This window comes from Gigantopelta aegis, chromosome 6 (assembly GCF_016097555.1).
Source record: "Gigantopelta aegis isolate Gae_Host chromosome 6, Gae_host_genome, whole genome shotgun sequence".
Taxonomy (NCBI): domain Eukaryota; kingdom Metazoa; phylum Mollusca; class Gastropoda; order Neomphalida; family Peltospiridae; genus Gigantopelta; species Gigantopelta aegis.
This window is the reverse complement of record NC_054704.1, coordinates 5,846,257-5,870,333: the sequence shown is the minus strand read 5'-3', so window position 1 is coordinate 5,870,333 and position 24,077 is coordinate 5,846,257. Positions and strand designations below refer to the sequence as shown.

The 24,077-nt window shown below is 37.7% G+C and overlaps 1 protein-coding gene across 1 annotated transcript in view; it reads right to left on the bottom strand.

The window, feature by feature from the left end:
* The window catches only part of LOC121376459 (uncharacterized peptidase C1-like protein F26E4.3), a 38,897-nt gene extending 21,663 nt beyond the window's left edge, over positions 1-17,234 (bottom strand). The window contains exon 1 of the mRNA XM_041504333.1: positions 16,255-17,234. Within this exon, the coding sequence (XP_041360267.1) occupies positions 16,255-16,585 (331 nt within the window). The 5' untranslated portion in view covers positions 16,586-17,234. The remainder of the gene's footprint in view (positions 1-16,254) is intronic.
* Between the last annotated feature and the right edge of the window lie 6,843 nt (positions 17,235-24,077).

The window sequence follows — 24,077 nt, the reverse complement described above, 5'->3', positions numbered from 1 at the left end:
AATCTTTTATATGCACCATCGTACAGAAAGGATAGCACATGCCACGGACTATGATATACCAGTCGTTGTACACTGGCTGGAACGACACATAGCCTAATGAGTCCACAAACAGGGATCGATCTTAGACCGACCGTGCATCAGAGAGCTTTACCACTGGACAACGTCCCGCTCTACGTCATCCAATTGCGGTTCGTGGATTCTGACCAGAACAGACACAACCTGCCTGCCCTCCCCCCCACCCCGGTGTACCGACACAGTATATAACCCCATCATTTATCATGTCTCGGATGTTGTTGTTGTTAATATTTTAACATGCTCATATACCACTAAGGCTTCAAGCATGTGTTTCCCAAGTCCCGCCTCTGGATGCCAGAGGCCCGACTTGGGACCGTGTCTCTGAGTCGCATGTTATAAGAAATGATTAACGGCTATCGAGCAGCAGATTACAAAAGCCTCTCGAGTTCGTCTGGCTGGTAGATAAACAATGCCGACATTATGGGGTCCTCAAACACGTAAACACTGTCAGGTGAAGTCCGTCTCTTACGTGCAACTCTTACGATCAGTGCTGGACACGGAGTCGTAAATTAACACTTTCGTTCATAAACCGTTCACTGACAACTTTATGATGTCCTCCCGGGCAGGCGAAGAGAGGATAGTCACCCGTTAATAACACGGTTTTAAAACTTTTTTTTATTAGGGCTGTTCCACAAAGAATCGCATAGGCGTACAGGCTCCCATTTTTGCAAGGGTGGGGTGGGGTGGGGTGGGTGTGTGTGGGGGGGGGGGGGGGGAGGCCAAACGAATCGCCACGCACTTTTACATGGATTACAACTAATATTGTGGGTAGAATGATGAAATTACATGGTGATAAGTGATAGGCCAGCTCATTTTGCCCGGATTTCTCAATTGTTTTTCCCGAATTTGAAAATGTTTTCCTAGACACCACTAGAGCACATTGATTCATTAATCATCGGCTATTGGATGTAAAATATTTGGTAATTTTATCATAGTGTTAGAGAGGAAATCCGCTACATTTTATCATTAGTAGCAATGTGCTCTAATGGTGTCGTTACACAAAAAAACTTTTTTTTGATTGTCGGACACTTGTCGTTTTGAGACGGCCCCTGGAAGACGGAATGGCTGAGTGGGCGATCATGTGACACAACGTCACGATATAGGTGGGCGAACTTAGAATTCTGCTGTCCGGAGTTTGCCGAAGCTTAGCTGAATGTGGGTGCTGTCGGGTTTCATTCTGTAGTGTGTGTATTAGTGACTAATATCTGAATTTTTTTTAATCAAGTAAATCGAAAATGGTCGATGTAAATGTATTTGACGTCAAACATAGGATTTTTACGGTATTAGAGCGGAAATCTTTGACACCTTTTTGGTTGTCGACAATTGCCCCAAAAATACATAGCTTGGTCTCTGACTGTAATGAGAGCGTATTTATGTCCAAATGTCCGTCTAGCTCTCTTACAGTCAGAGTACTCGGGCTACATACAAAGGTGCAATAAAGATTGTATTCCATTACACTGCACTGTATAGTATAGTATAGTATAGTATAGAATTGCATCGTATAGTATTGTACTGCATTGTAGTGTATTTTGTGATAATTTCGATATAACCCGTCACTTCTTTTCAATAATCAGGCTGTGTTATGAAATACAAATAATGTTCTCCATCCTAAACACATTTAAGAGGATTTTTTGTTATACGGTTTATGTTCTATATTTAGCTCACAATGTTCATCCTTTGGCATCAGTCGAAAAGAACGTGAATGAGATTGGTAAAATTGAAAAAATAAAAATAAAACAAACAAATCTGTATTCATGACGACGTTTGGGCCAGCTTATCGGTAATTAGTAAGAAAATTGTACAAACACGGTACACAAGCGTCCGAGTTTTAGTATCACCTCTCGGGCTGCTTGAAAAAACAGCACTGAAAAGGTGACGAATACTGCACGTAGCAACCACCTACCGTCTGGCATATTAAACTAGCTGGCTAGCCTCCGCACGGAACCTATTTGCGACCCACGAACTCGACTCCGATGGTTTCAGTACACGTGTAATGCTGTGCAGGTGACGTCTAAACAAGCAAACATTTAACCGGCACACCGTACCACGAAAACGTCAGTGGGACGTCTATCTACAGGGCAAACAGAGCCATCATTGTGTCTTTGAACGGCTATATCTCTTTCCCCCAATTGTCGGGAATATATTTTAAACATACCCCGTTGGCTAGCTGGATAAAAGGGGTAAGTGGCGGAGTTTATCAATTAGATGAATGCCCCGACTGTTATTCGTCCTGAGTAAATCTCTCGTCAGTGTTTGCCTTTGCGGTAATCACGCGTGGCCACTGTGAAAGGAAGGTACTCGTTTTGACGTCCTTATAAAAACACAAAAACATGACTCGAAGTGACAGCTACACACACACACACACAATTACATAGGTGTTATTGAAATGCATGTGCTGTGCAAAGAAACTCAAGTTCAGACTATGTTGTTATTTTGTCTGAAAATCCCCACCTGTGTAACACGAATGTCGGATCTCTTTATGATGAAAACGTCACAGATACCGAGAATATTTTCTATTATAACGAAACGTGAATAATATAATATCTATGCAGGGCTCACACTGGAAAACATTTGGGTTTAGTCAGTTTTGTGAATAATATAATATTTATGCAGGGCTCAAACTGGAACACATTTTGGTTTTAGTCAGTTTTGTGAATAATATAATATCTATGCAGGGCTCAAACTGGAACACATTTGGTTTTAGTCAGTTTTGTGAACAATATAATATCTATGCAGGGCTCAAACTGGAAGACATTTGGTTTTAGTCAGTTTTGTGAACAATATAATATCTATGCAGGGCTCAAACTGGAACACATTTGGTTTTAGTCAGTTTTGTGAACAATATAATATCTATGCAGGGCTCAAACTGGAACACATTTGGTTTTAGTCAGTTTTGTGAACAATATAATATCTATTCAGGGCTCACACTGGAAGACATTTGGTTTTAGTCAGTTTTGTGAACAATATAATATCTATGCAGGGCTCAAACTGGAACACATTTGGTTTTAGCCAGTTTTCAGATATGTAGAGCATTGTTTTAAAACAACGAGTTGTGAAATAAATGTTATGTAATGCTAGGTTCAGACTACCAACTACCAGCAGAAAGTTGGCCAACTTTCTGCTGTCATGACTTCTACGAGTGTCCAATTATTATTGTGAGCGCTCAACATTCTGCAGGCAGTTGGTATTCTGAGCCTACCATTACGGACACATATCCTAAGCGAACCCCCCAAAAACAACAAAACAAAACAAAAACAAGACACCCCCCCCCCCCCCCCCCACACACACACACACACACACACACCTAAAACTAACAACAACAAAAAACCGACAAACAAATTTAAACGTCTTTGTAGCTAACTTACGCATCACAGACAAATCAATGTCAGGTTCAATTATACGCCACAGTGTAATCGATTTCGATCGTGTGTGTGGGTTTTTTCATTGGATGGTATTTCATTTTGGGGACATGGTCATCACCTAGGAGCAGCCAGTAGTAAGGCTTTATTATACGTGTTAACAGTATGTGTTATCAAAAATAACGCATGACGTTCCCACCAACGGATGTGTAATTTTGTTTTATTAATTACAGAAAACATATCATTATTTTAATTGGTTATTAACTTTAATTCAGTTAATTGAGTAGTTTGTCATTCTTGCGTGAATCGATAGTTGATATAATATTTCATAATAATTAGACCGTAATAATATTTTATAATATTTAGACCGTAATATTTTGTTTACCTTTCACGTTATATTTGTGTAATATGTTTCAGTCAAAAGTGGTATAGAACCTATTAGTATTATCGTGTAGAAACTACTACAGAAAGTCGGATAATAGGAGATGTCCGAAAGTATATTGGGAATGGCATAGCCAGCCAAAACGTTATGTATGTCCAAATTTTACTTTGGTTATACATGTATTTGAAAGTCTGTTATGTCACAATATTACGATTTCTATACCTTTTTCTGTGAAAATAAACGCAATTTTATGTGTGACCTGAAGAAGATCTACATCACTGGCTGCTAATGACTGTGACGTCAGATGCTGTTCTAGTGGAAACATTCTATGCAGGAAGCTACTTGCTGTTTTGTTTCAAAATGTTTAATGCAAAACGCTGGCTAGTTCCGAATGGGAGCGAATAATGGAGAATTGAAAAAAAAATAGGAGGTATTTTAATGTTACGGGAAGTACATCCGTCATGCGCACAACTCATTTCCTAGTGACCTGATAACACATAGCAACGCCAAGGTTATCATGCTAGCAACGGAAGTGTTATGAGGTAGTGACATAATAACACTTCGAATTATCATGTAGGGGTTATCAGGTCACAGGAAGCATGTGAATGTAAATATCGCTTCTATATTTTCACTGTTTCAGTGAAAATATTACTTTACAGTGAAAATATGACATTTCACAAAATGTAATTTTTATGGTTGCTGTAAATTTATATTTCACGGCTATGTATATAATAAGGTTTGTTACCACCTAGTGAACACACAGCGGTGTTGTAACAGTACCGTATCTCACACCCGACATGTCATAATTATTATATTACACATGTATAGTATACGTTATACCATACTTTAGTAGTCCATAAAGAAAACGGTTAAATATTGGTATGTCCTAAATACTAATACAGTATGGTATGCTACTCCTACAATGTCTCAAATACTAATGTTTTTGATACCGTATGGTATGCTACTCCTACAATATTTCAAATACTAATGTTTTTAATACGTTATGGTATGCTACTCCTACAATGTCTCAAATACTAATGTTTTTAATACGTTATGGTATGCTACTCCTACAGTGTCTCAAATACTAATGTTTTTAATACGTTATGGTATGCTACTCGTAGAATGTCTCAAATACTACTGTTTTTAATACAGTATGGTATGCTACTCTTACAATGTCTCAAATACTACTGTTTTTAATACAGTATGGTATGCTACTCTTATTATGTCCTGAGTAGGAAGAAAACACATGTTTGCTTAACGACACCCCGGTACATTTAAATCAGTATTGTAAATTATTTACAGGTGTTCACAATTGTAAAAGGAACCTTAGATGTGAAAAATTGCATAAAACCATTAAGAAAAGAAATAAGCAATAGCAATACGTTAGCCTTAAGCTGACCTAGATAACTTGAAGCAGTCATGTGGGTGCTATTATTTCTGGTTTTCTTCATATTCATATAATAACTGGAAAAATATTTAGCACCAAATTAGAACTTAGAACTTTGACACATGTCTAACATAAGAGTTTGCTTTGGACTGAACATCAAACCGTTATGTGACCCTCTGTGTATGACGTCGGAGGCCGAACACACACGGCGTCCCGAACTCAAATAACGGTCTTCCGCATGTGTTTGGTTACGGATTGAAACAAGATGACATTGTGAATTTTTTGTCGTTTAGGTATTTTATATACGGTTTATTGGTTTGTGTTTGTCTACACACAATTAGGCAGAGTTGATGTCCTAAGTGAATTTGTAGTCACACATGTTTAAGACAACAGCAATTACGACCCAACTATCGAAAATAAGTTGTTTTTTCTTTGTCATTTTGCAATAAGCAGTTATAACTGCATCACCAGATTGTAACATCAATAAAAAAGTTTTTTCTTTGTTTAACGACACCACTAGAGCACATTGATATGTTAATCATCGATCGGCTATTGGATGTCAAACATTAGGTAATTCTGACATATAGCCTTAGAAAGGGAAACTGGCTACATGTTCCGTTAGTAGCAAGGCATCTGTTATATACTCCATTGCATTGACAAGATAGCCCATACCACCGACCTTTGATATATCTCTAACAGCACTGCATGTTATACAAATAACCCAACTATCATGATTGCAAGTTGACAAATGTTTTAAAACTAAAGTCACATCTTACATTCCACTGAATGTACTGTTTATTAAATTAAAATGCGCAACGTTCATTAGTTCGCAACTGTTGCAGATTTATAAGCAGCTTCCTGCATTACGGATACCTTGTTCACTTTAAGAATCATGCTAGAAACGAAGTCGACCGAAATATTATGAATATACTATTGTGTGGCAAACACCTGGCCTTATATCTCATGTGGCAGATATTCATGAGGGTATGTCGTCACAACTGTCAAATTATCCATTGAACCTTGTCTTCTACATAAATGCTGCTTACTTGTGGATAATGATTCTCCTATAGATGAAACAACAGCTGACAGTGGTCATTGAAAGTGTAGCGTCACGACGCGTCAAAACGTTATTTCTTTTGTAGAGTTGCGGAAAGGTGCAGAAAAAATACACCTTACCACTTCCGACGGTACAACAAGATACAAATTGTTTTATTTGAAGAAGATATATAAAATACAAAATGGTGTTTGAACAAACCCCAACGGCGTACAATATAATAAATTAACCCCTTTTTGCCAACTACCCACGAAGATTTCTAAAAGTACCTTTTTCTCTCCGAAATTGTTAAAGTGACATAATTAATTAATTCATTGATACATTAATTAATTCATTACTTAATTCCATTCGGTTATATAACTCATATAACTATTTTAGAAAACAAACATTGGCAAGAATATAAAATACCAAGCCGTTGATGCTTAATTTAAATGATTGAACAAATCTCTTACAGAAACCTTTTCTTTCATCCATCAGAGAGTGATATGTACAAATATCCTTTGCTAACATTTCAAAAACTAGCTTTCCGATTGAAGAGCCGTGGCGTAAAGGAATATAAACATTGCGAACATACACACGAGGAAACCATTTCCACCACGGCTGTGTATTAAGATATACAAAGTAGTGCCAGAGGCCAGGTAGTCGCCAGTGTCATGGTGGAGAAACTCTAGACCATTTCAAGAGCAGTACAATTAATAAAACCAAACTTTGCAATCTGGAACCTTTCATGATGTGATCGGCGAACAACCAGAGAAACCGCTCGTTGTTCCCGATGACAGGCAGCCACTTTATAAAACACAGATGTTTGAGTATTAGGCAAACCCGACACCGTCAGCAACCACGTTGGTGAGGATACGGCCACTATTGTGAGGCGACATGATTCCTTTTCTCTCGCTAAAACCGACATCGGCGTTGTACAATGCTGGCAAAACGTACATTGTGTAATGTAAAACTCTTTGCCTCAATCAAAGGTGTTAAAACGACGAACAAACAATGCCGTGTTTCAGAACGGCTGTGGTCAGGTATTTTATCTTTCCATTCGCCCATCGATCCAGCCATCTGTCCGTTTGTCCATGTGCACAGCACAAGTCGCATTGTATCTAATTATTGTTGATCTCATGTACGTTAAAGCTGCATTATAGTTGTGTCATGGAAGAAAGACATTTGTCGTCTTCTTCTTGTTGGTACCTGACACCCTCGGTTCCTTCTACGTGCTAACAGCGACCTGTGTCGTTTAGTAGTTAGGACACAGAATTCACAGCCTGAATACAGTGGTTCAAATCCTGTCAAAAGTTGGCTGAAACCTACACTCATCTTTCTTATCTATCACCCTTCGGATCATCATGATGTAAGAAAACTTATGCAATATTTAATAGAATGGAATGGAATATATGTTTAATCACACCCCAGCACAATGCAATATGTAAATACTTCTTCACACCTATCTGGCTTTTTTTGTGGAAAATAAAGTCAGCATACGCCATAGCAATATTGATAAGTGCTGGTTGTAAGGAATTATAACAGACGGTTGAAAGTGCATCAATGATGGCAATAGTGAGAACTTGCACCCATGACAGGCGTGCTGTATAATAACTTGCTCTGAATGTGAACGTTAACCACCTTGAACTAAAGTGAACTGCGTCAATGGTAGAAGCTGAAATGGACTCTTCCCGATGTGGCCAGACTAATACCACAGAGAACACTAATGAGGGAATGAAAGATGTGTGACATAAACAGGCACAGGAGGCACAACTGGATAGACATGATCTGGTATGTAGAGTTGGTCGATAAAATAAGTTGATAAAATAAAGAAAACTACTAGTCAACACGAGACTTCACCTATTTTCTCTAGCATCCTGAAGTAAGCTAAACGTTAAAAGTTAAAGTTTGTTTTGTTTAACGACACAACTGAAGTACATTGATGCATTAATCATCGGCTATTAGATGTCAAGCATTTGATAACTCTTGACACGAAATCTTAGAGGAAACCCGTTATATTTTTCCGATAACAGCAATGAATCTTTTATATGCACTGGTGATGACGTACACTCATGAATCACTATTATGACGGTGGTTCATGAGTACATGTCACCACAGCTGTATTTATTCTAATGAGATCTGTCCGGTGCTAGGTAAAATTTAGTAAACCGGTCTGGGAGTGTCAGTCCTGATTGTGGCGGTACACGAGGGATGCAATCTCTAGTAAAGGATCTTTTCGGGAGTGGCTGTCCTCTTATAGACGAGACACCAAATAGAGATTCACGGAATCAGCCACTATTTCGCCCACTTGACTCTGCATTGTGCAGAGATACAACCCTGAATACACATCACGGTTTTGTCGTTCAGATGTGATATATCAGTCATGGGGCACAGGTTGGAAGGAAAACAAAAAGCTCTATTCAGAGATGGTTCAATGTTAGACACAAACATCTCAGGCGAGGGCTCACCCGACTCAGCTAGACCCCGCACACTGAAGTAAGTTAAGGCAGAACAGTATTATCTAGTTGAGATTTGTAACACACGATAACAGACATTAAAGGTTAGTTTCGCGAATCCATGCAGCATGTTCAAATCCCGTTAAGATACGCTGCACATTGTCTGCTGATCTGTGGTATAAAGGGTTAACACGGCTGGCAATAAAGCAATGCGCTATAATCGCTATCGCTAATTTAAGTGACTGGACATAAGCTTACGATATTTAGAAATAATTGTTGTGTAGATAAGCCTACTTGTCTCAATGGCTTTCACTAAACAGAGGGTAGGTCGACGACTATGTTAGGCTACAAGATAACGCAAACGATCGCCACTTAACTGTGAAGCTTATCATCGTTATCAAGTAGAGAACGCCTGTCGCGGGCACGCAATCTGATATTTGTCAAACATACAATTTGGTCTTGGTAGAGGCATAATTTGAATGACATAACAATTACAACATTCAATTTATTCATTTATTTACCATTGTTTGACACACAACAGCCGGCCGATGTATTTGTCGTGCATGGGTGTCGTGAAACATTCATTCATTCATTCATTCAAAATCGTATTTATACACAAGGCCGAGCCAAAGGTCTGTCAATTCCTAAAACACACATCCTACTCTGTCTGTAAATTGACGGACACTCTGAAGAAAGCTTTAACAAACAAAAACCTGCACAAGACAGAGCCCATGGCTCGTTTATAACTTATGGTTACGGTCATCAAACAGTGGAAGTTGCCTGGACATCTGTAAATATTTTAGAGAGCATGCCTACAGATGTGTATTATAAATCTACAAATCTACCTCGAGTGTCCTCTAGCGTTATTCTATTATAACATTCTCACATATATAACAGAATAACGCTAGAGGACAATAACATTCTCACATATATAACAGAATAACGCTAGAGGACAATAACATTCTCACATATATAACAGAATGACGCTAGGGGGCAATAACATTCTCACATATATAACAGAATGACGCTAGGGGGCAATAACATTCTCACATATATAACAGAATGACGCTAGAGGACAATAACATTCTCACATATATAACAGAATGACGCCAGGGGACAATAACATTCTGACATATATAACAGAATGACGCCAGGGGACAATAACATTCTGACATATATAACAGAATGACGCCAGGGAGCAATAACATTCTCACATATATAACAGAATGACGCCAAGGGGCAATAACATTCTCACATATATAACAGAATGACGCCAGGGGGCAATAACATTCTCACATATATAACAGAATGACGCCAAAGGGCAATAACATTCTCACATATATAACAGAATGACGCCAGAGGACAATAACATTCTGACATATATAACAGAATGACGCCAGGGGACAATAACATTCTCACATATATAACAGAATGACGCCAGGGGGCAATAACATTCTCACATATATAACAGAATGACGCCAGGGGGCAATAACATTCTCACATATATAACAGAATGACGCCAAGGGGCAAAAACATTCTGACATATATAACAGAATGACGCCAGAGGACAATAACATTCTGACATATATAACAGAATGACGCCAGAGGACAATAACATTCTGACATATATAACAGAATGACGCTAGAGGACAATAACATTCTCGCACATATAACAGAATAACGCTAGAGGACAATAACACTCTGACATATATAATAGATAACATTCTCGCATATATAACAGAACAACGCTAGTCGACAATAACATTCTCGCATATATAACAGAATGACGCCAGATGACAATAACATTCTCACATATATAACAGAATAACGCTAGAGGACAATAACATTCTCGCATATATAACAGAATAACGCTAGAGGACAATAACATTCTCGCATATATAACAGAATAACGCTAGAGGACAATAACATTCTCCAATATATAACAGAATAACGCTAGAGTACGATAACATTCTCCAATATATAACAGAATAACGCTAGAGGACAATAACATTCTCCAATATATAACAGAATAACGCTAGGGGGCAATAACATTCTCGCATATATAATAGAATAACGCTAGAGGACAATAACATTCTCCAATATATAACAGAATAACGCTAGAGGACAATAACATTCTCGCATATATAACAGAATAACGCTAGAAGACAATAACATTCTCCAATATATAACAGAATAACGCTAGAGGACAATAACATTCTCCAATATATAACAGAATAACGCTAGAGGACAATAACATTCTCCAATTTATAACAGAATAACGCTAGGGGGCAATAACATTCTTCAATATATAACAGAATAACGCTAGAGGACAATAACATTCTCGCATATATAACAGAACAACGCTAGAGGACAATAACATTCTCACATATATTATAGAATAACCCTAGAGGACAATAACATTCTCGCATATATAACAGAATAACGCTAGAGGACAATAACATTCTCCAATATATAACAGAATAACGCTAGAGGACAATAACATTCTCCAATATATAACAATATATAACAGAATAACGCTAGAGGACAATAACATTCTCCAGTATATAACAGAACAACGCTAGAGGACAATAACATTCTCCAATATATAACAGAACAACGCTAGAGGACAATAACATTCTCACATATATAACAGAATAACGCTAGAGGACAATAACCTTCTGACATATATAACAGAATAACGTTAGAAGACAATAACATTCTCGCATATATAACAGAATAACGCTAGAGGACAATAACATTCTCCAATATATAACAGAATAACGCTAGAGGACAATAACATTCTCGCATATATAACAGAATAACGCTAGAGGACAATAACATTCTGACATATATAACAGAATAACGCTAGAGGACAATAACATTATCCAATATATAACAGAATAACGCTAGAGGACAATAACATTGTCCAATATATAACAGAATAACGCTAGAGGACAATAATATTCTCCAATATATAACAGAATAACGCTAGAGGACAATAACATTCTCCAATATATAACAGAATAACGCTAGGGGGCAATACCATTCTCCAATATATAACAGAATAACGCTAGAGGACAATAACATTCTCGCATATATAACAGAACAACGCTAGAGGACAATAACATTCTCACATATATTATAGAATAACGCTAGAGGACAATAACATTCTCGCATATATAACAGAATAACGCTAGAGGACAATAACATTATCCAATATATAACAGAATAACGCTAGGGGACAATAACATTCTCCAATATATAACAGAATAACGCTAGAGGACAATAACATTCTCCAATATATAACAGAATAACGCTAGGGGACAATAACATTCTCCAATATATAACAGAATAACGCTAGAGGACAATAACATTCTCCAATATATAACAGAATAACGCTAGAGGACAATAACATTCTCCAATATATAACAGAATAACGCTAGAGGACAATAACATTCTCGCATATATAACAGAATAACGCTAGAGGACAATAACATTCTCCAATATATAACAGAACAACGCTAGATGACAATAACATTCTCACATATATTATAGAATAACGCTAGAGGACAATAACATTCTCGCATATATAACAGAATAACGCTAGAAGACGCACGAGTTACTGCAAATCCAAAACTTAGTCCAGGTAGTCAGCCTAGTGGTGTTAGAGTTACGATAAACTGTCGCATGTTTTAACTCAACCCGTCGTGTTTTACCGCACAGCGATACGTCGGATAGACTGTTTGACAAGCTACTCTGACACTGGGTGTCATAAAACAAAACCGCCACCTGTCACCACAGCCAGTTCAGAGAGGGTCAGTGAAAAATGAATGCTTCAGAGAGAGAGAGAGAGAGAGAGAGAGAGAGAGAGAGAGAGAGAGAGAGAGAGAGAGAGAGAGAGAGAGAGAGAGAGAGAGAGAGAGAGAGAGAGAGAGAGATGGAGGGAGAGAGAGAGAGGGGCCATTATTATTCATACCCACTACTTTCCAATCTCGCCATAAATGAATATCAGTTTATAATGAATCGACTACAAGCTTATAAATATTGACCTAACATTGTGCGATTGATACCAGCTAGGTGTGCACATTGCCGACCTCTGAGCATACCTACTGATAACACGAGACCCACAAAACAGTTACACTCAGACCTACATACAAGTTAGCATTATAGATATACCCAGACGTACATGTTCAATTAATGTAATAAGCGTAGGAGGCGGGGTGTGATGGGTAAGTGGGTGGTTGTCAGATATGTTCAACATTATACTACTCCCATTATTAGTTGTAATCCATGTGCAAATGCGTAGTGATTTGTTTGGAAACTGCGTGGTAGTAATGCAAATATGAAAAATTAGCATGCACCCGTACGCCTACGATTAATGTTTCATTTGTTGATATAATAAGGGTGCCTAAAACAGAAGATAAATTATTGATACAAGTAACTAAGGTAGTCTGTTTCATTTGTTGATATAATAAGGGTGCCTAAAACAGAAGATAAATTATCGATACAAGTAACTAAGGTAGTCTGTTTCATTTGTTGATATAATAAGGGTGCCTAAAACAGAAGATAAATTATCGATACAAGTAGCTCAGGTAGTCTGTTTCATTTGTTGATATAATAAGGGTGCCTAAAACAGAAGATAAATTATCGATACAAGTAGCTCAGGTAGTCTGTTTCATTTGTTGATATAATAAGGGTGCCTAAAACAGAAGATAAATTATTGATACAAGTAGCTCAGGTAGTCTGTTTCATTTGTTGATATAATAAGGGTGCCTAAAACAGAAGATAAATTATTGATACAAATAACTAAGGTAGTCTGTTTCATTTGTTGATATAATAAGGGTGCCTAAAACAGAAGATAAATTATTGATACAAATAACTAAGGTAGTCTGTTTCATTTGTTGATATAATAAGGGTGCCTAAAACAGAAGATAAATTATTGATACAAGTAGCTCAGGTAGTCTGTTTCATTTGTTGATATAATAAGGGTGCCTAAAACAGAAGATAAATTATTGATACAAATAACTAAGGTAGTCTGTTTCATTTGTTGATATAATAAGGGTGCCTAAAACAGAAGATAAATTATTGATACAAGTAGCTCAGGTAGTCTGTTTCATTTGTTGATATAATAAGGGTGCCTAAAACAGAAGATAAATTATTGATACAAATAACTAAGGTAGTCTGTTTCATTTGTTGATATAATAAGGGTGCCTAAAACAGAAGATAAATTATCGATACAAGTAGCTCAGGTAGTCTGTTTCATTTGTTGATATAATAAGGGTGCCTAAAACAGAAGATAAATTATCGGTACAAGTAGCTCAGGTAGTCTGTTTTGTCTCAAACTAGCAACTCAACTCACAGATTTTTCTCATTTACTTTAATTATGAGAAGTGGTAATATGTATATCCAAGTGTACACACTGAATGAAATGCTGTGTGTAGCAGTTTTAACCACACATGATACTACTATATTTTATGTGATTGGATTTGGTGCTATATACCCTCTAGTATTTTCAATGAAGATACTTTTTAAACACAGGACGAAACGAAAGTCTGTTGGGACGGTGTCAGAGTGTGAGTCACGTATGGTGGCAAATTATGCTTTATCCCGAGTAGTATCAACTTATCTTGCACAGGGCGTGCGCATATCCATGTAAGACGAATAACCTGCTAATTAGGGTAATCTACGGTAATTGTAGTGCACCACGACTAACTCCAATTAAAAAGAATAAAGATGGCAAGAGAGAAAATGGTTATCGTGAACAATGGGCAATGGAAGGCAATATTCTTCCGTATTAATCACCCATACAATACTTTGTCTTAATTTACAGCAATCGCACCAAACAGGGGCTTCATGCAGCTCGCAAGACATGGTCCAATCGCAGAGCACCTGCGTTCGGTAGTCACCACTGCTGTATTAAAAACCGTGGTATGTGACGTCTGTGAGAAATACATATGAGAAATGTGAGATTTTGTTGTTGTTGTTAAATAAGTCCGCCTGTTTGACGACAGCTAGTTTCCTCTCGATTTATCTACACCAAAGTGTCACAATAACCGCGTGTTAGACACCACACAGCCTACAGTGAACTGTTTACATAAATCAATATAAAACTCAACTGTTTATCACCCTTATGTTGCATAACACACTGTTTCTGTTATTGGGAGTTAACTGATACTAAACAGGTAAAATACGTCATAGTTCTAAAACAAAGGATTTTGCGCTGCGCATATGTTATTATTTGACTCAAGATTCAATACATATGGACTCCAGAACGTAAACATCTACTTGAAGAAATAAAGAGAAATCGTTACAACATTTTTCGTGGCAACTCAGTAGGAGAAAAATGCATTGATCTATTTTTAAATATATTATTAATCAGCACAGTATACCATGTCGTTGATGTAGCATGGTGTCAAGGACATAGATACTATTTCTAACCATGAATTGTGGGATAGTAAATGCATTGCACATTTAGTGTGCTTATAACTGACATAACTGCACACCTTTCTGTTTAAATGTGCAACTTTCTGTTTGTACACTTTAGTAATAATAATTGCGAACGTTATTTAGAATAAACTATTAAAACTAAATAGACATACTATAGACACAATTATATTCTGTTGTATATACTAGTTTTACATTGTGAATATGCCTGCAGCTTGTGATCTATACATTATAACAAGGTTTGTTTGAAGACAAAGCAACTGTATGGGTTTAAAATTGAGAACATTGAGATAACTACACCCATTGCTTCTCTGTACTACGCCAGGCTTCATGCAGAGTTGTTATACGAAACTCGATGATATCATGTATATATTAGTCATAAAACCAGTGGTAAACACATAAAGCTATGACTGTTTGATACAAAGGCTTTATTAAAGCCGCGTATTTCTCAAACTGATATCTCATAGACTTAACGAATTTTGTAAAAACATTTTGCAGATGACACAAAATTATGACTAAATAACTTCAAAATAATCAATAATACTAGTTTGACTATTTTAAACATATTGTAAAACTTATTTTCTGTTAACAGTATTTTTTATTATGAACGTTTCTTTGAATGCGAATAATGTAAATCACGAAATTAATGCGAGCGAAATAATTAATGCGAAAGTGCGACCGACAATGTACCTGTATTTTCACTGCATATATGGTCGTCCTAGTTTTTTTTTTACAGGGATTCTGTATCGACATTTGCCTGCAATCATTTCATATGTATAATTTGGCCTGCAATCATTTCATATGTATAATTTGTTTTCTAACTGCCAAAGAAAATATGACATAATTGGCCTAGGGGAATCTAAATACATTTATCGATAAATATTTTAAATTTCACGATTTTTTTTTAATAACTTTTATTACTCAGATGTACGACATACAAATAAATTAATCCAACGTCAATGATAAAGATTACAAACTCTGTTCCTTTAAAAGAATACATTAAAAAATATAATATAAAAAAATTAAAACATAAAATCGCCAAATTAATTCATGCTGTTAAAATATGACCAAATATCGGTATGTTAACTGTGACACTCACAAATACAATCGTCACTTACTTCTTGTGATCGACGACGGGAATCTCGTAGTTCTAGGAGGTAGGGTGGTGAACGGGGTGGGGCTGGGACGCCGGGTGATGCCGTGACACAGACTCCAGTAGTCGGGGCAGCAGTCGTAGGCCGTGGCGTTGCAGAAGACGTCGCAGTAGCATTCCGTGCCGAGGATCGGGACAGAGCAGTCGTCGTTGCGGTCATCACAACACTGCTCGCCGAAGGGTCGCTTGGCGCACCAGGGCCCTTCCAGATCCGGACCCCACTCCCACATGGAACACCGACAGCATGACACGAGGATCAAAAGGGTTAACGCTGTGTACATTCCTGGGTTGGCCATTGCGGTAGATTTAACCGATAAACACACTAGCAAGTTTGCTGAGTGTACAAAAATGTAGTTTGGCTAGCACGACAGATATGTAGAGAATTACAACAGAGACCAGTTCACCCGTAACAGCAAAATGAAGCACATTAACACAACTCTAGTTTTATACGAGACGTCAGACATTGCACAATGCGACCACCGTCTGTATCCATTACAAAATCCGCCGCGGATAATTTCAACATTTCTTTCCACCTGGTCTCAATCAGTGATTGCTCAGTTTCCAAGTATTTACATTTGTTTTTTCATGGCGAAAGAATTCTGCGTGAGTATTAATCATTCAAAACTTATGACCAATCTCCTCCTACACACTCAAAATCCTAGCACCAGTTTCGACTGACATGCGGTAAATGACAAAAAAGAGAAAAGATATTTAAAATATAAAGTTTTCGTTTCTCCGGTATACATTTGTTTATAAAATCTGTTTCGCTGTGGCGATAAATGAAATGCTCGAATTAATCACTTGACCAGCGCCAGCCTCCGCCTCCTATAACACGCCCACCCAGTGTCCACTGTTAGCCCGACAGTGCGTCAGACTAGGCCATTGGTCATGATCCGTGTTTTCCCCGGCCGGTGTGTTCCGAATTTATTTAGACGAATTGCACCGAATCTACAGTCAGTGCCCCGTTATGATGACCTCTTAGTTGGTCACGTGACGAGGGGTCAACCGCCCCTCGCACGCCGCCAGCCAGCCGGCGTGATATTAAAAGTGGTGTACGTCTGCAGTGGATGTAGTTGTGTGTTTGCGGGGTAAAGGCGTTTACGTAACTATGCCGTAAGAGACGGGACCACTGCAGGAGTCAGTGGTCGACGTTACACCGTCCATTCTAATAATAATGTGAACACAGACGTTTTGCACCACAAATGACTCAAATATAACACAAATCCTAGAAAGGGATGACATACTTGTAACTTCGATATAACAAATCCTAGAAAACGATCACATGCAAGCAACTCAGATTTAACACAAATCCTGGAAAACTATGACATGCTAGCAACTCAGGCTTAACACAAATCCTAGTAATAATGGCAAAACTCAGGTATAATAAATACTAGAAAAGGATGACACAACTAAAGTATAACATATCCTAGTAAAAAAAAGAAATAACTCAGGTATAACAGAACTCCTAGAAAAGGATGACATAATTCAGGAATAACACAAATCCCAGAAAAGGATGACATAACTCAAGTATAACATAATTCCTAGAAAAGAGTGTGATATTAACAATATGCATCCTTGTTTTAGGATTTGCTATATTTGTGACATATGTCAGCTAGATCACGTGACATGATTGAGTAGCAAAGCATTTCAGTATAGTGAAACGTATTTCTGTCACTTAATCACAACCTTACACACACATAAAAGAGATCAGATGACCGACGCCCTACAACCTAGGATGATTAGCCATATGTATGTGGCCTTAATGGAAACCTGTTAAATGTACATCTATAAGCGTGATTTAAACAGCTGCTAAAAGAAATCAGAATGCTGAAAAAGCAGCTTACGTCTTGCAGGTGAAAGCGGAGTGTTGTATTGGTGTCTACCCCGCCTAAGCCAGCGATCTTAAGGCTAGTAGGTACTGGGTTCGCGAGATTTAACAGCCAAGCGGAGACGTGAAAGACCCCCACACAAGACGTCTCGCTCACTAACCACTAACAAGTACCCCACTGTCCTAAACAGACAGCCCCGATAGCTGATGTGTGTGTCCAGGGCACTTTCTTGAACCTTGAATGGATATAAGCCGGAACATAAATTGATTAGCACATTGAGTCTGAACGTTTACTGTACATGAGGAGAGAGTTAAAGGTGCACACTCTCCTGTTCAACGCTATCGTACTTCTGTGTATTTATATGTGTGTGTTTGTGTGATTATGAGTAGGTCTGTCTGTGTGTGTGTGTGTGTGAGTGTGTGTGTGTGTGTGTGTGTGTGTGTGTGTTTGTGTGTGTGTGTGTGTGTGTGTGTGTGTGTGTGTGTTTTGTGTGTGTGTGTGTGTATGTGTATGTGTGTGTTGAATCATTAATGTGGTACCAAGGTCCTTTATATAAGAGTACATTAACCCATATTTGCACACTAATGGCGAGTTTGTATAATTTAGTTTTTAAGGGAAATATGCACATTTAACAATTAAACATCTGCTCGCTATCTTACTCGTTCGCCTATCTGCTCGCCCACTCCCTCACTTCCTTATCTGCTCACCCACTCCTTCACTTTCTTATCTGCTCGCCCACTCCTTCACTTTCTTATCTGCCCACCCACTCCTTCACTTTCTTATCTGCTCACCCACTCCTTCACTTTCTTATCTGCTCGCCCACTCCTTCACTTTCTTATCTGCTCGCCCACTCCTTCACTTTCTTATCTGCTCACCCACTCCTTCACTTTCTTATCTGCTCACCCACTCCTTCACTTTCTTATCTGCTCGCCCACTCCTTCACTTTCTTATCTGCCCACCCACTCCCTCACTTTCTTATCTGCTCACCCACTCCTTCACTTTCTTATCCGCTCGCTCACTCCACTTTCTTATCTGCTCACCCACTCCGTCACTTTCTTATCTGCTCACCCACTCCTTCACTTTCTTATCTGCTCACCCACTCCTTTACTTTCTTATCCGCTCGCTCAGTCCACTTTTTTATCTGCTCACCCACACCGCCACTTTCTTATCTGCTAACCTACTCCTTTACTTTCTTATCTGCTCACCCACTCCTTTACTTTCTTATCTGCTCACCCACTCCTTCACTTTCTTATCTGCTCACCCACTCCTTCACTTTCTTATCTGCATGTCCACTCACCTATCTAGCAGCCCACTCGCCTATCTGCCAGCCCACTCGCCTATCTGTTTGTCCACTCGCCTATCTAGCAGCCCACTCGCATATCTGCCAGCCCACTGGCCTATCTTTTTTCTCACTCGCCTATCTGCCAGCCCAGTCGCCTATCTACCAGCCCACTCGCCTATCTGCCAGCCCACTCGTCTATCTCTTTTCTCACTCGCCTATCTGCCAGCCCACTCTCCTATCTGCTCAAATATGGCAGTCCTCTAGACTGTCTTCTCACCCACATGCCTATTTGCCAGCTGTCCTGTCTTAATGAATACGGAAGAAATGACTGACCTGCAATGCAGACACGGTTTTCGTGTGATCAGTATTTGAATAACACAACTGCATGTCATTGCCTTGACAGCGCGGAAACGCCCGCCAATTACAGAGAGGACTTAGCGATATAGATGTTTTAAGGTTTACTTTTTCAACATGCGTGTACATTTTGTTGTTAATTACGGATTATTCTACTGTTTGTTAAACAGACATGTATGAACAAAGGTACTGCATATTTTCATCATAACAGCTGCATATATTTCATGGTTTACTCATGTAGATAAACTGTATGTATGTATTGTCTCTTAGTGAAGTTTTGTAAAACTTAACAATTTATGGCATTTATATTTTATTTCATAAATTGGCAAGATGTGATGACTAGATACATTTCTATATTTTCGGTCACTTACCCAAAAAAAAAATTTCGGGACCAAACTTCTTTTACACTACGATCAGCCCCCCCCCCCCCCCCCCCCCCCCGAAATAAATAAAATGCAGTGTTCAATGTTACTTATTATTGTAGTTCCAGGTAAGGGCTTCGATTTAGAAAAACAATTGAAATATTATTGTTATTTAAGAATTATTTTGTTATGGCTTATAGATATTGTAGGCGTGAACGTACAACACTAAAAACAGGCAAAGTTGTGAAATTAAAAGATTCATTTCATTTATTTGTGGTCTTGTATCGGATTGCAGAATGAGTAAAATAACCGGTTACTATTTTCAGATAGTGGCTCAGGTCATTCTAACCTTCGCAGGATAAATTCATTCAACTGTATTTATTTTCGTGCTTATATCCAATTAAGGTTTAAGTACGCTGTCCTGGGCACACACCTATCTGGGCTATCTATCCAGGACAGTGGGTAGTTGCTAATTGTTAGTGGGTAGTAAGAGACAACTCGGTGTAGTGATCTGACACCTCCACATTGAGTTGTTGAACTCTATCTGGGTGGGAGCCAGTACAGGGGTGAGAATCCAGTACCTACCAGCCTTGAGGCCGATGGCTTAACCATGACACCACCGAGGCCGGTGCAGTATATTGCCGACAGTGACCGTTTGTTCTCTACATGTGTTAGACGTTTTAATTGTACAGTAACTTAAAACCTGTATCTCGCGCTATTGCCATAAATGTCATTTTTTTGTGAGTCGATTAATAAAAAATACATTATAATAATCAGTTTTTGTAATGCTGTAAACACCCAGTTACATGTTGTTTTTGAAAGCGAGTATCAGTTTCTAATTATAATAACTTGTTCATGCTGAATTATAATAACTTGATCATGCTGAATTATATTATTAAGCTTTTATCAACGGGGCTCATGAATTATTTTTCACCAATCTACATTTTCTCGTACATTTTTCACTACATAAATACACCTTCTCTTGAGGAATTCCAACTGCACCATAAACTTGAGAGATTTACCCTTTAACGTGACTGCCCCCCCCCCTCCCCCGACCACCATCCCTCCCAAATGCTTTATTTCTTTGGTGCCTATAAATAAACGTTGATTGACTTCTTCTTGTTTCAAGTATTCTCTAGACGGCTTTATCAAAATTTAGCACGATTATGGCCAACATAGACAGCGCGAAGATAAATACATCTGCCCGACTATGCCAAGAATACAGATCTGAAGTGAAACACCCAGCATGATGTTAACATTTAGTACGCTGAGAATAGCCGTCTGTTACTGAGGTAACCACACAATAGAATGACGTCACGTCCATATTACAGTACATCAGTATGATATTTGATTGGCACCCATTCTCCACATAATGTACACGTTAGATGTTCTTTCCGCGACATGTAGTACATCCTTGGACGGTACTGACAGGTCACTATGAAATTATAAGCATGATTTATTAGCAGTTTACTAAGGTATACAATGTGATCAAAACAGTATGACGGACTACATAGTGGTCTTTTTGTTGTTATTGAAAATACTTGATTATAAATAAAAATGGTATTCACTTGTAACAGTAAACATTGTTATTGTACCGTCCAATATGTTTTCGTAAATACTTTATTATAAATAAAAATGGTATTCACTTGTAACAGTAAACATTGTTATTGTACCGTCCAATGTGTTTTCGTAGATACTTGATTATAAATAAAAATGGTATTCACTTGTAACAGTAAACATTGTTATTGTACCGCCCAATGTGTTTTCGTAGATACTTGATTATAAATAAAAATGGTATTCACTTGTAACAGTAAACATTGTTATTGTACCGTCCAATATGTTTTCGTAGATACTTGATTATAAATAAAAATGGTATTCACTTGTAACAGTACCGTAAACATTGTTATTGTACCGTCCAATGTGTTTTCGTAAATCTACGAAAGAGCAGATTTAATATGATGATTCTCCACTGTATCGGGATTCTCCGTACTTAAGCCCATGAGCTTAAATGATATTTTCTAGTTAGAATCTCCCATAGGTTACACAGAATGATATTGTATTTACTATTAAACTACTAAAAGATAGAAATTTTGTATCAAGAAATATTAAAATGTTCTATAGTTAAAGATGCATTATCATAGTTGCAAATGCCATATTTCGTTAACTTTACATTTAACTGTGATAAAATAATATGCAAAAGACAACTTCAAGTTAATCGATATTTTATATAATGTTTACATAGTTAAATAGCTCGATAATATGAACATTGTAATGCGCTGGCACTAGCTTCACCACGAAACTGTAGCTAATTTATGCAGAAATTGCGCATTAAGTAAACGTCATAATCCCTTAAAATAGCCTAACTCGAACAGTCGGAAAAACTCCAATCTACCCTTTCCTCAACTACAAAACTGAGGTGGCTAGAATACATTTATCCATTGCCCCTTCTCAATTAAAAGTTGAATTAATAACTGTCCCCTCCACTGAAATTGAAACATCCATTGTGTGTGAGAAGATTGTCAAGGAACGATAATTAATAGGTATTCCGTTGGTATTCTGACTTGCTCCTTTTGTCTTTATTGTAGTATAATATTGGTTTTTTAACTCCTTAATTTAAGCCCAGTGCCAGTGTCAGATAAACCTTTATCTTTTCCAAGGTGGTATAGCCCGACTTTTCCAAGGTGGTATTGCGTGACTTGAAATGTGCATATTTTAGGCCCATATTTTGACAATATATTTATCGAATTAATTTTTCTTCATATTGTTTCCTCCTAATCACGGCGCTTGCATTTGAAACATACGTAAAATGCTTTCAGAATTTTTATATTGTGCCTCGATTATTCATGAATTCAGGTAAGATATCGCTTATTTATAGAATAAACTGTTCTGTTCCCTTTGTCCTACACGCAACAAAAACAAAATGATAAGTCAATATGGCTGCTTTCATTTTTAATCCAAACAAATATAATAGCCCAATTCAATTACCATTTTCCTGGAAGATGAAAATGCGCAGAAACTCGGCCGATTCTACATCAAATGGTGTAACACAGACTGAGATCTGTGTTTCTCGTTCAAGCCACACGTATTCCCCATCTATACGAGATGTAATATCTCGATACGTGTCTCTTGTAATCCAACCCACTGCTGAGAGGCACTCGCTTCTCTTAATGTAATAGCCTTTTCTAGTTTCATTTTCACAATAACTTAAGTTAAGAGCACCAACTTCCGGTATTCAGTTCTCATTAATCACGTTTAACGGCGAGATTTTATCCCCTCACGTTTTCTCCAATCCATTTGCGATAGCCTGAGGACAAATGACGAAAAATGACGACATATTTTTCAATTAATAAATCCACGGCTCATCAACTAAAGGTCCATTACTGTAGTAACAGTCTGTAACATTCGCATAATTTATTGCCTGTAACTAAATCATTACGTAATATCATTTGTACTCAAATAACAAAAATAATGTATCACCGTTTGTTTTCTTATTGCTTTCTTTAACGACACCACTAGAGCACACGGATTTATTAATTATCGGCTATTGGATGTTTAGAAAGGAAACTCGAAAGTAGATATTATTTCCATTTACAGAAAGAGGTATTTTATGTTATGCACTTTCCTACAAATGGATAGCACACACCACGGCCTTTGATATACATTTCGTGGGGTACTGGTTGGGAAGTAACTAAAAGAGAAGTGTTTCGACCCTACAACTAAGCAACCCAGACAATGGTTCTACCGACTGAGCTAAAACTAGACTCTCAAAATACGCTTTCAAATCATTTAAAAGAAAAATATAGCGGTTTCGCATTAAGCTTGTACCAGATTTTAATGAGGTATACTTTGATCTTTTTCTTCTCTTCATCAAAACAATGTAAAAATGAATGACCAAGTTTCTCCATTTGTCGGCAGCAATATTGCAACATTATGCGTATCCTACAACGTTCGCAGTTTGATT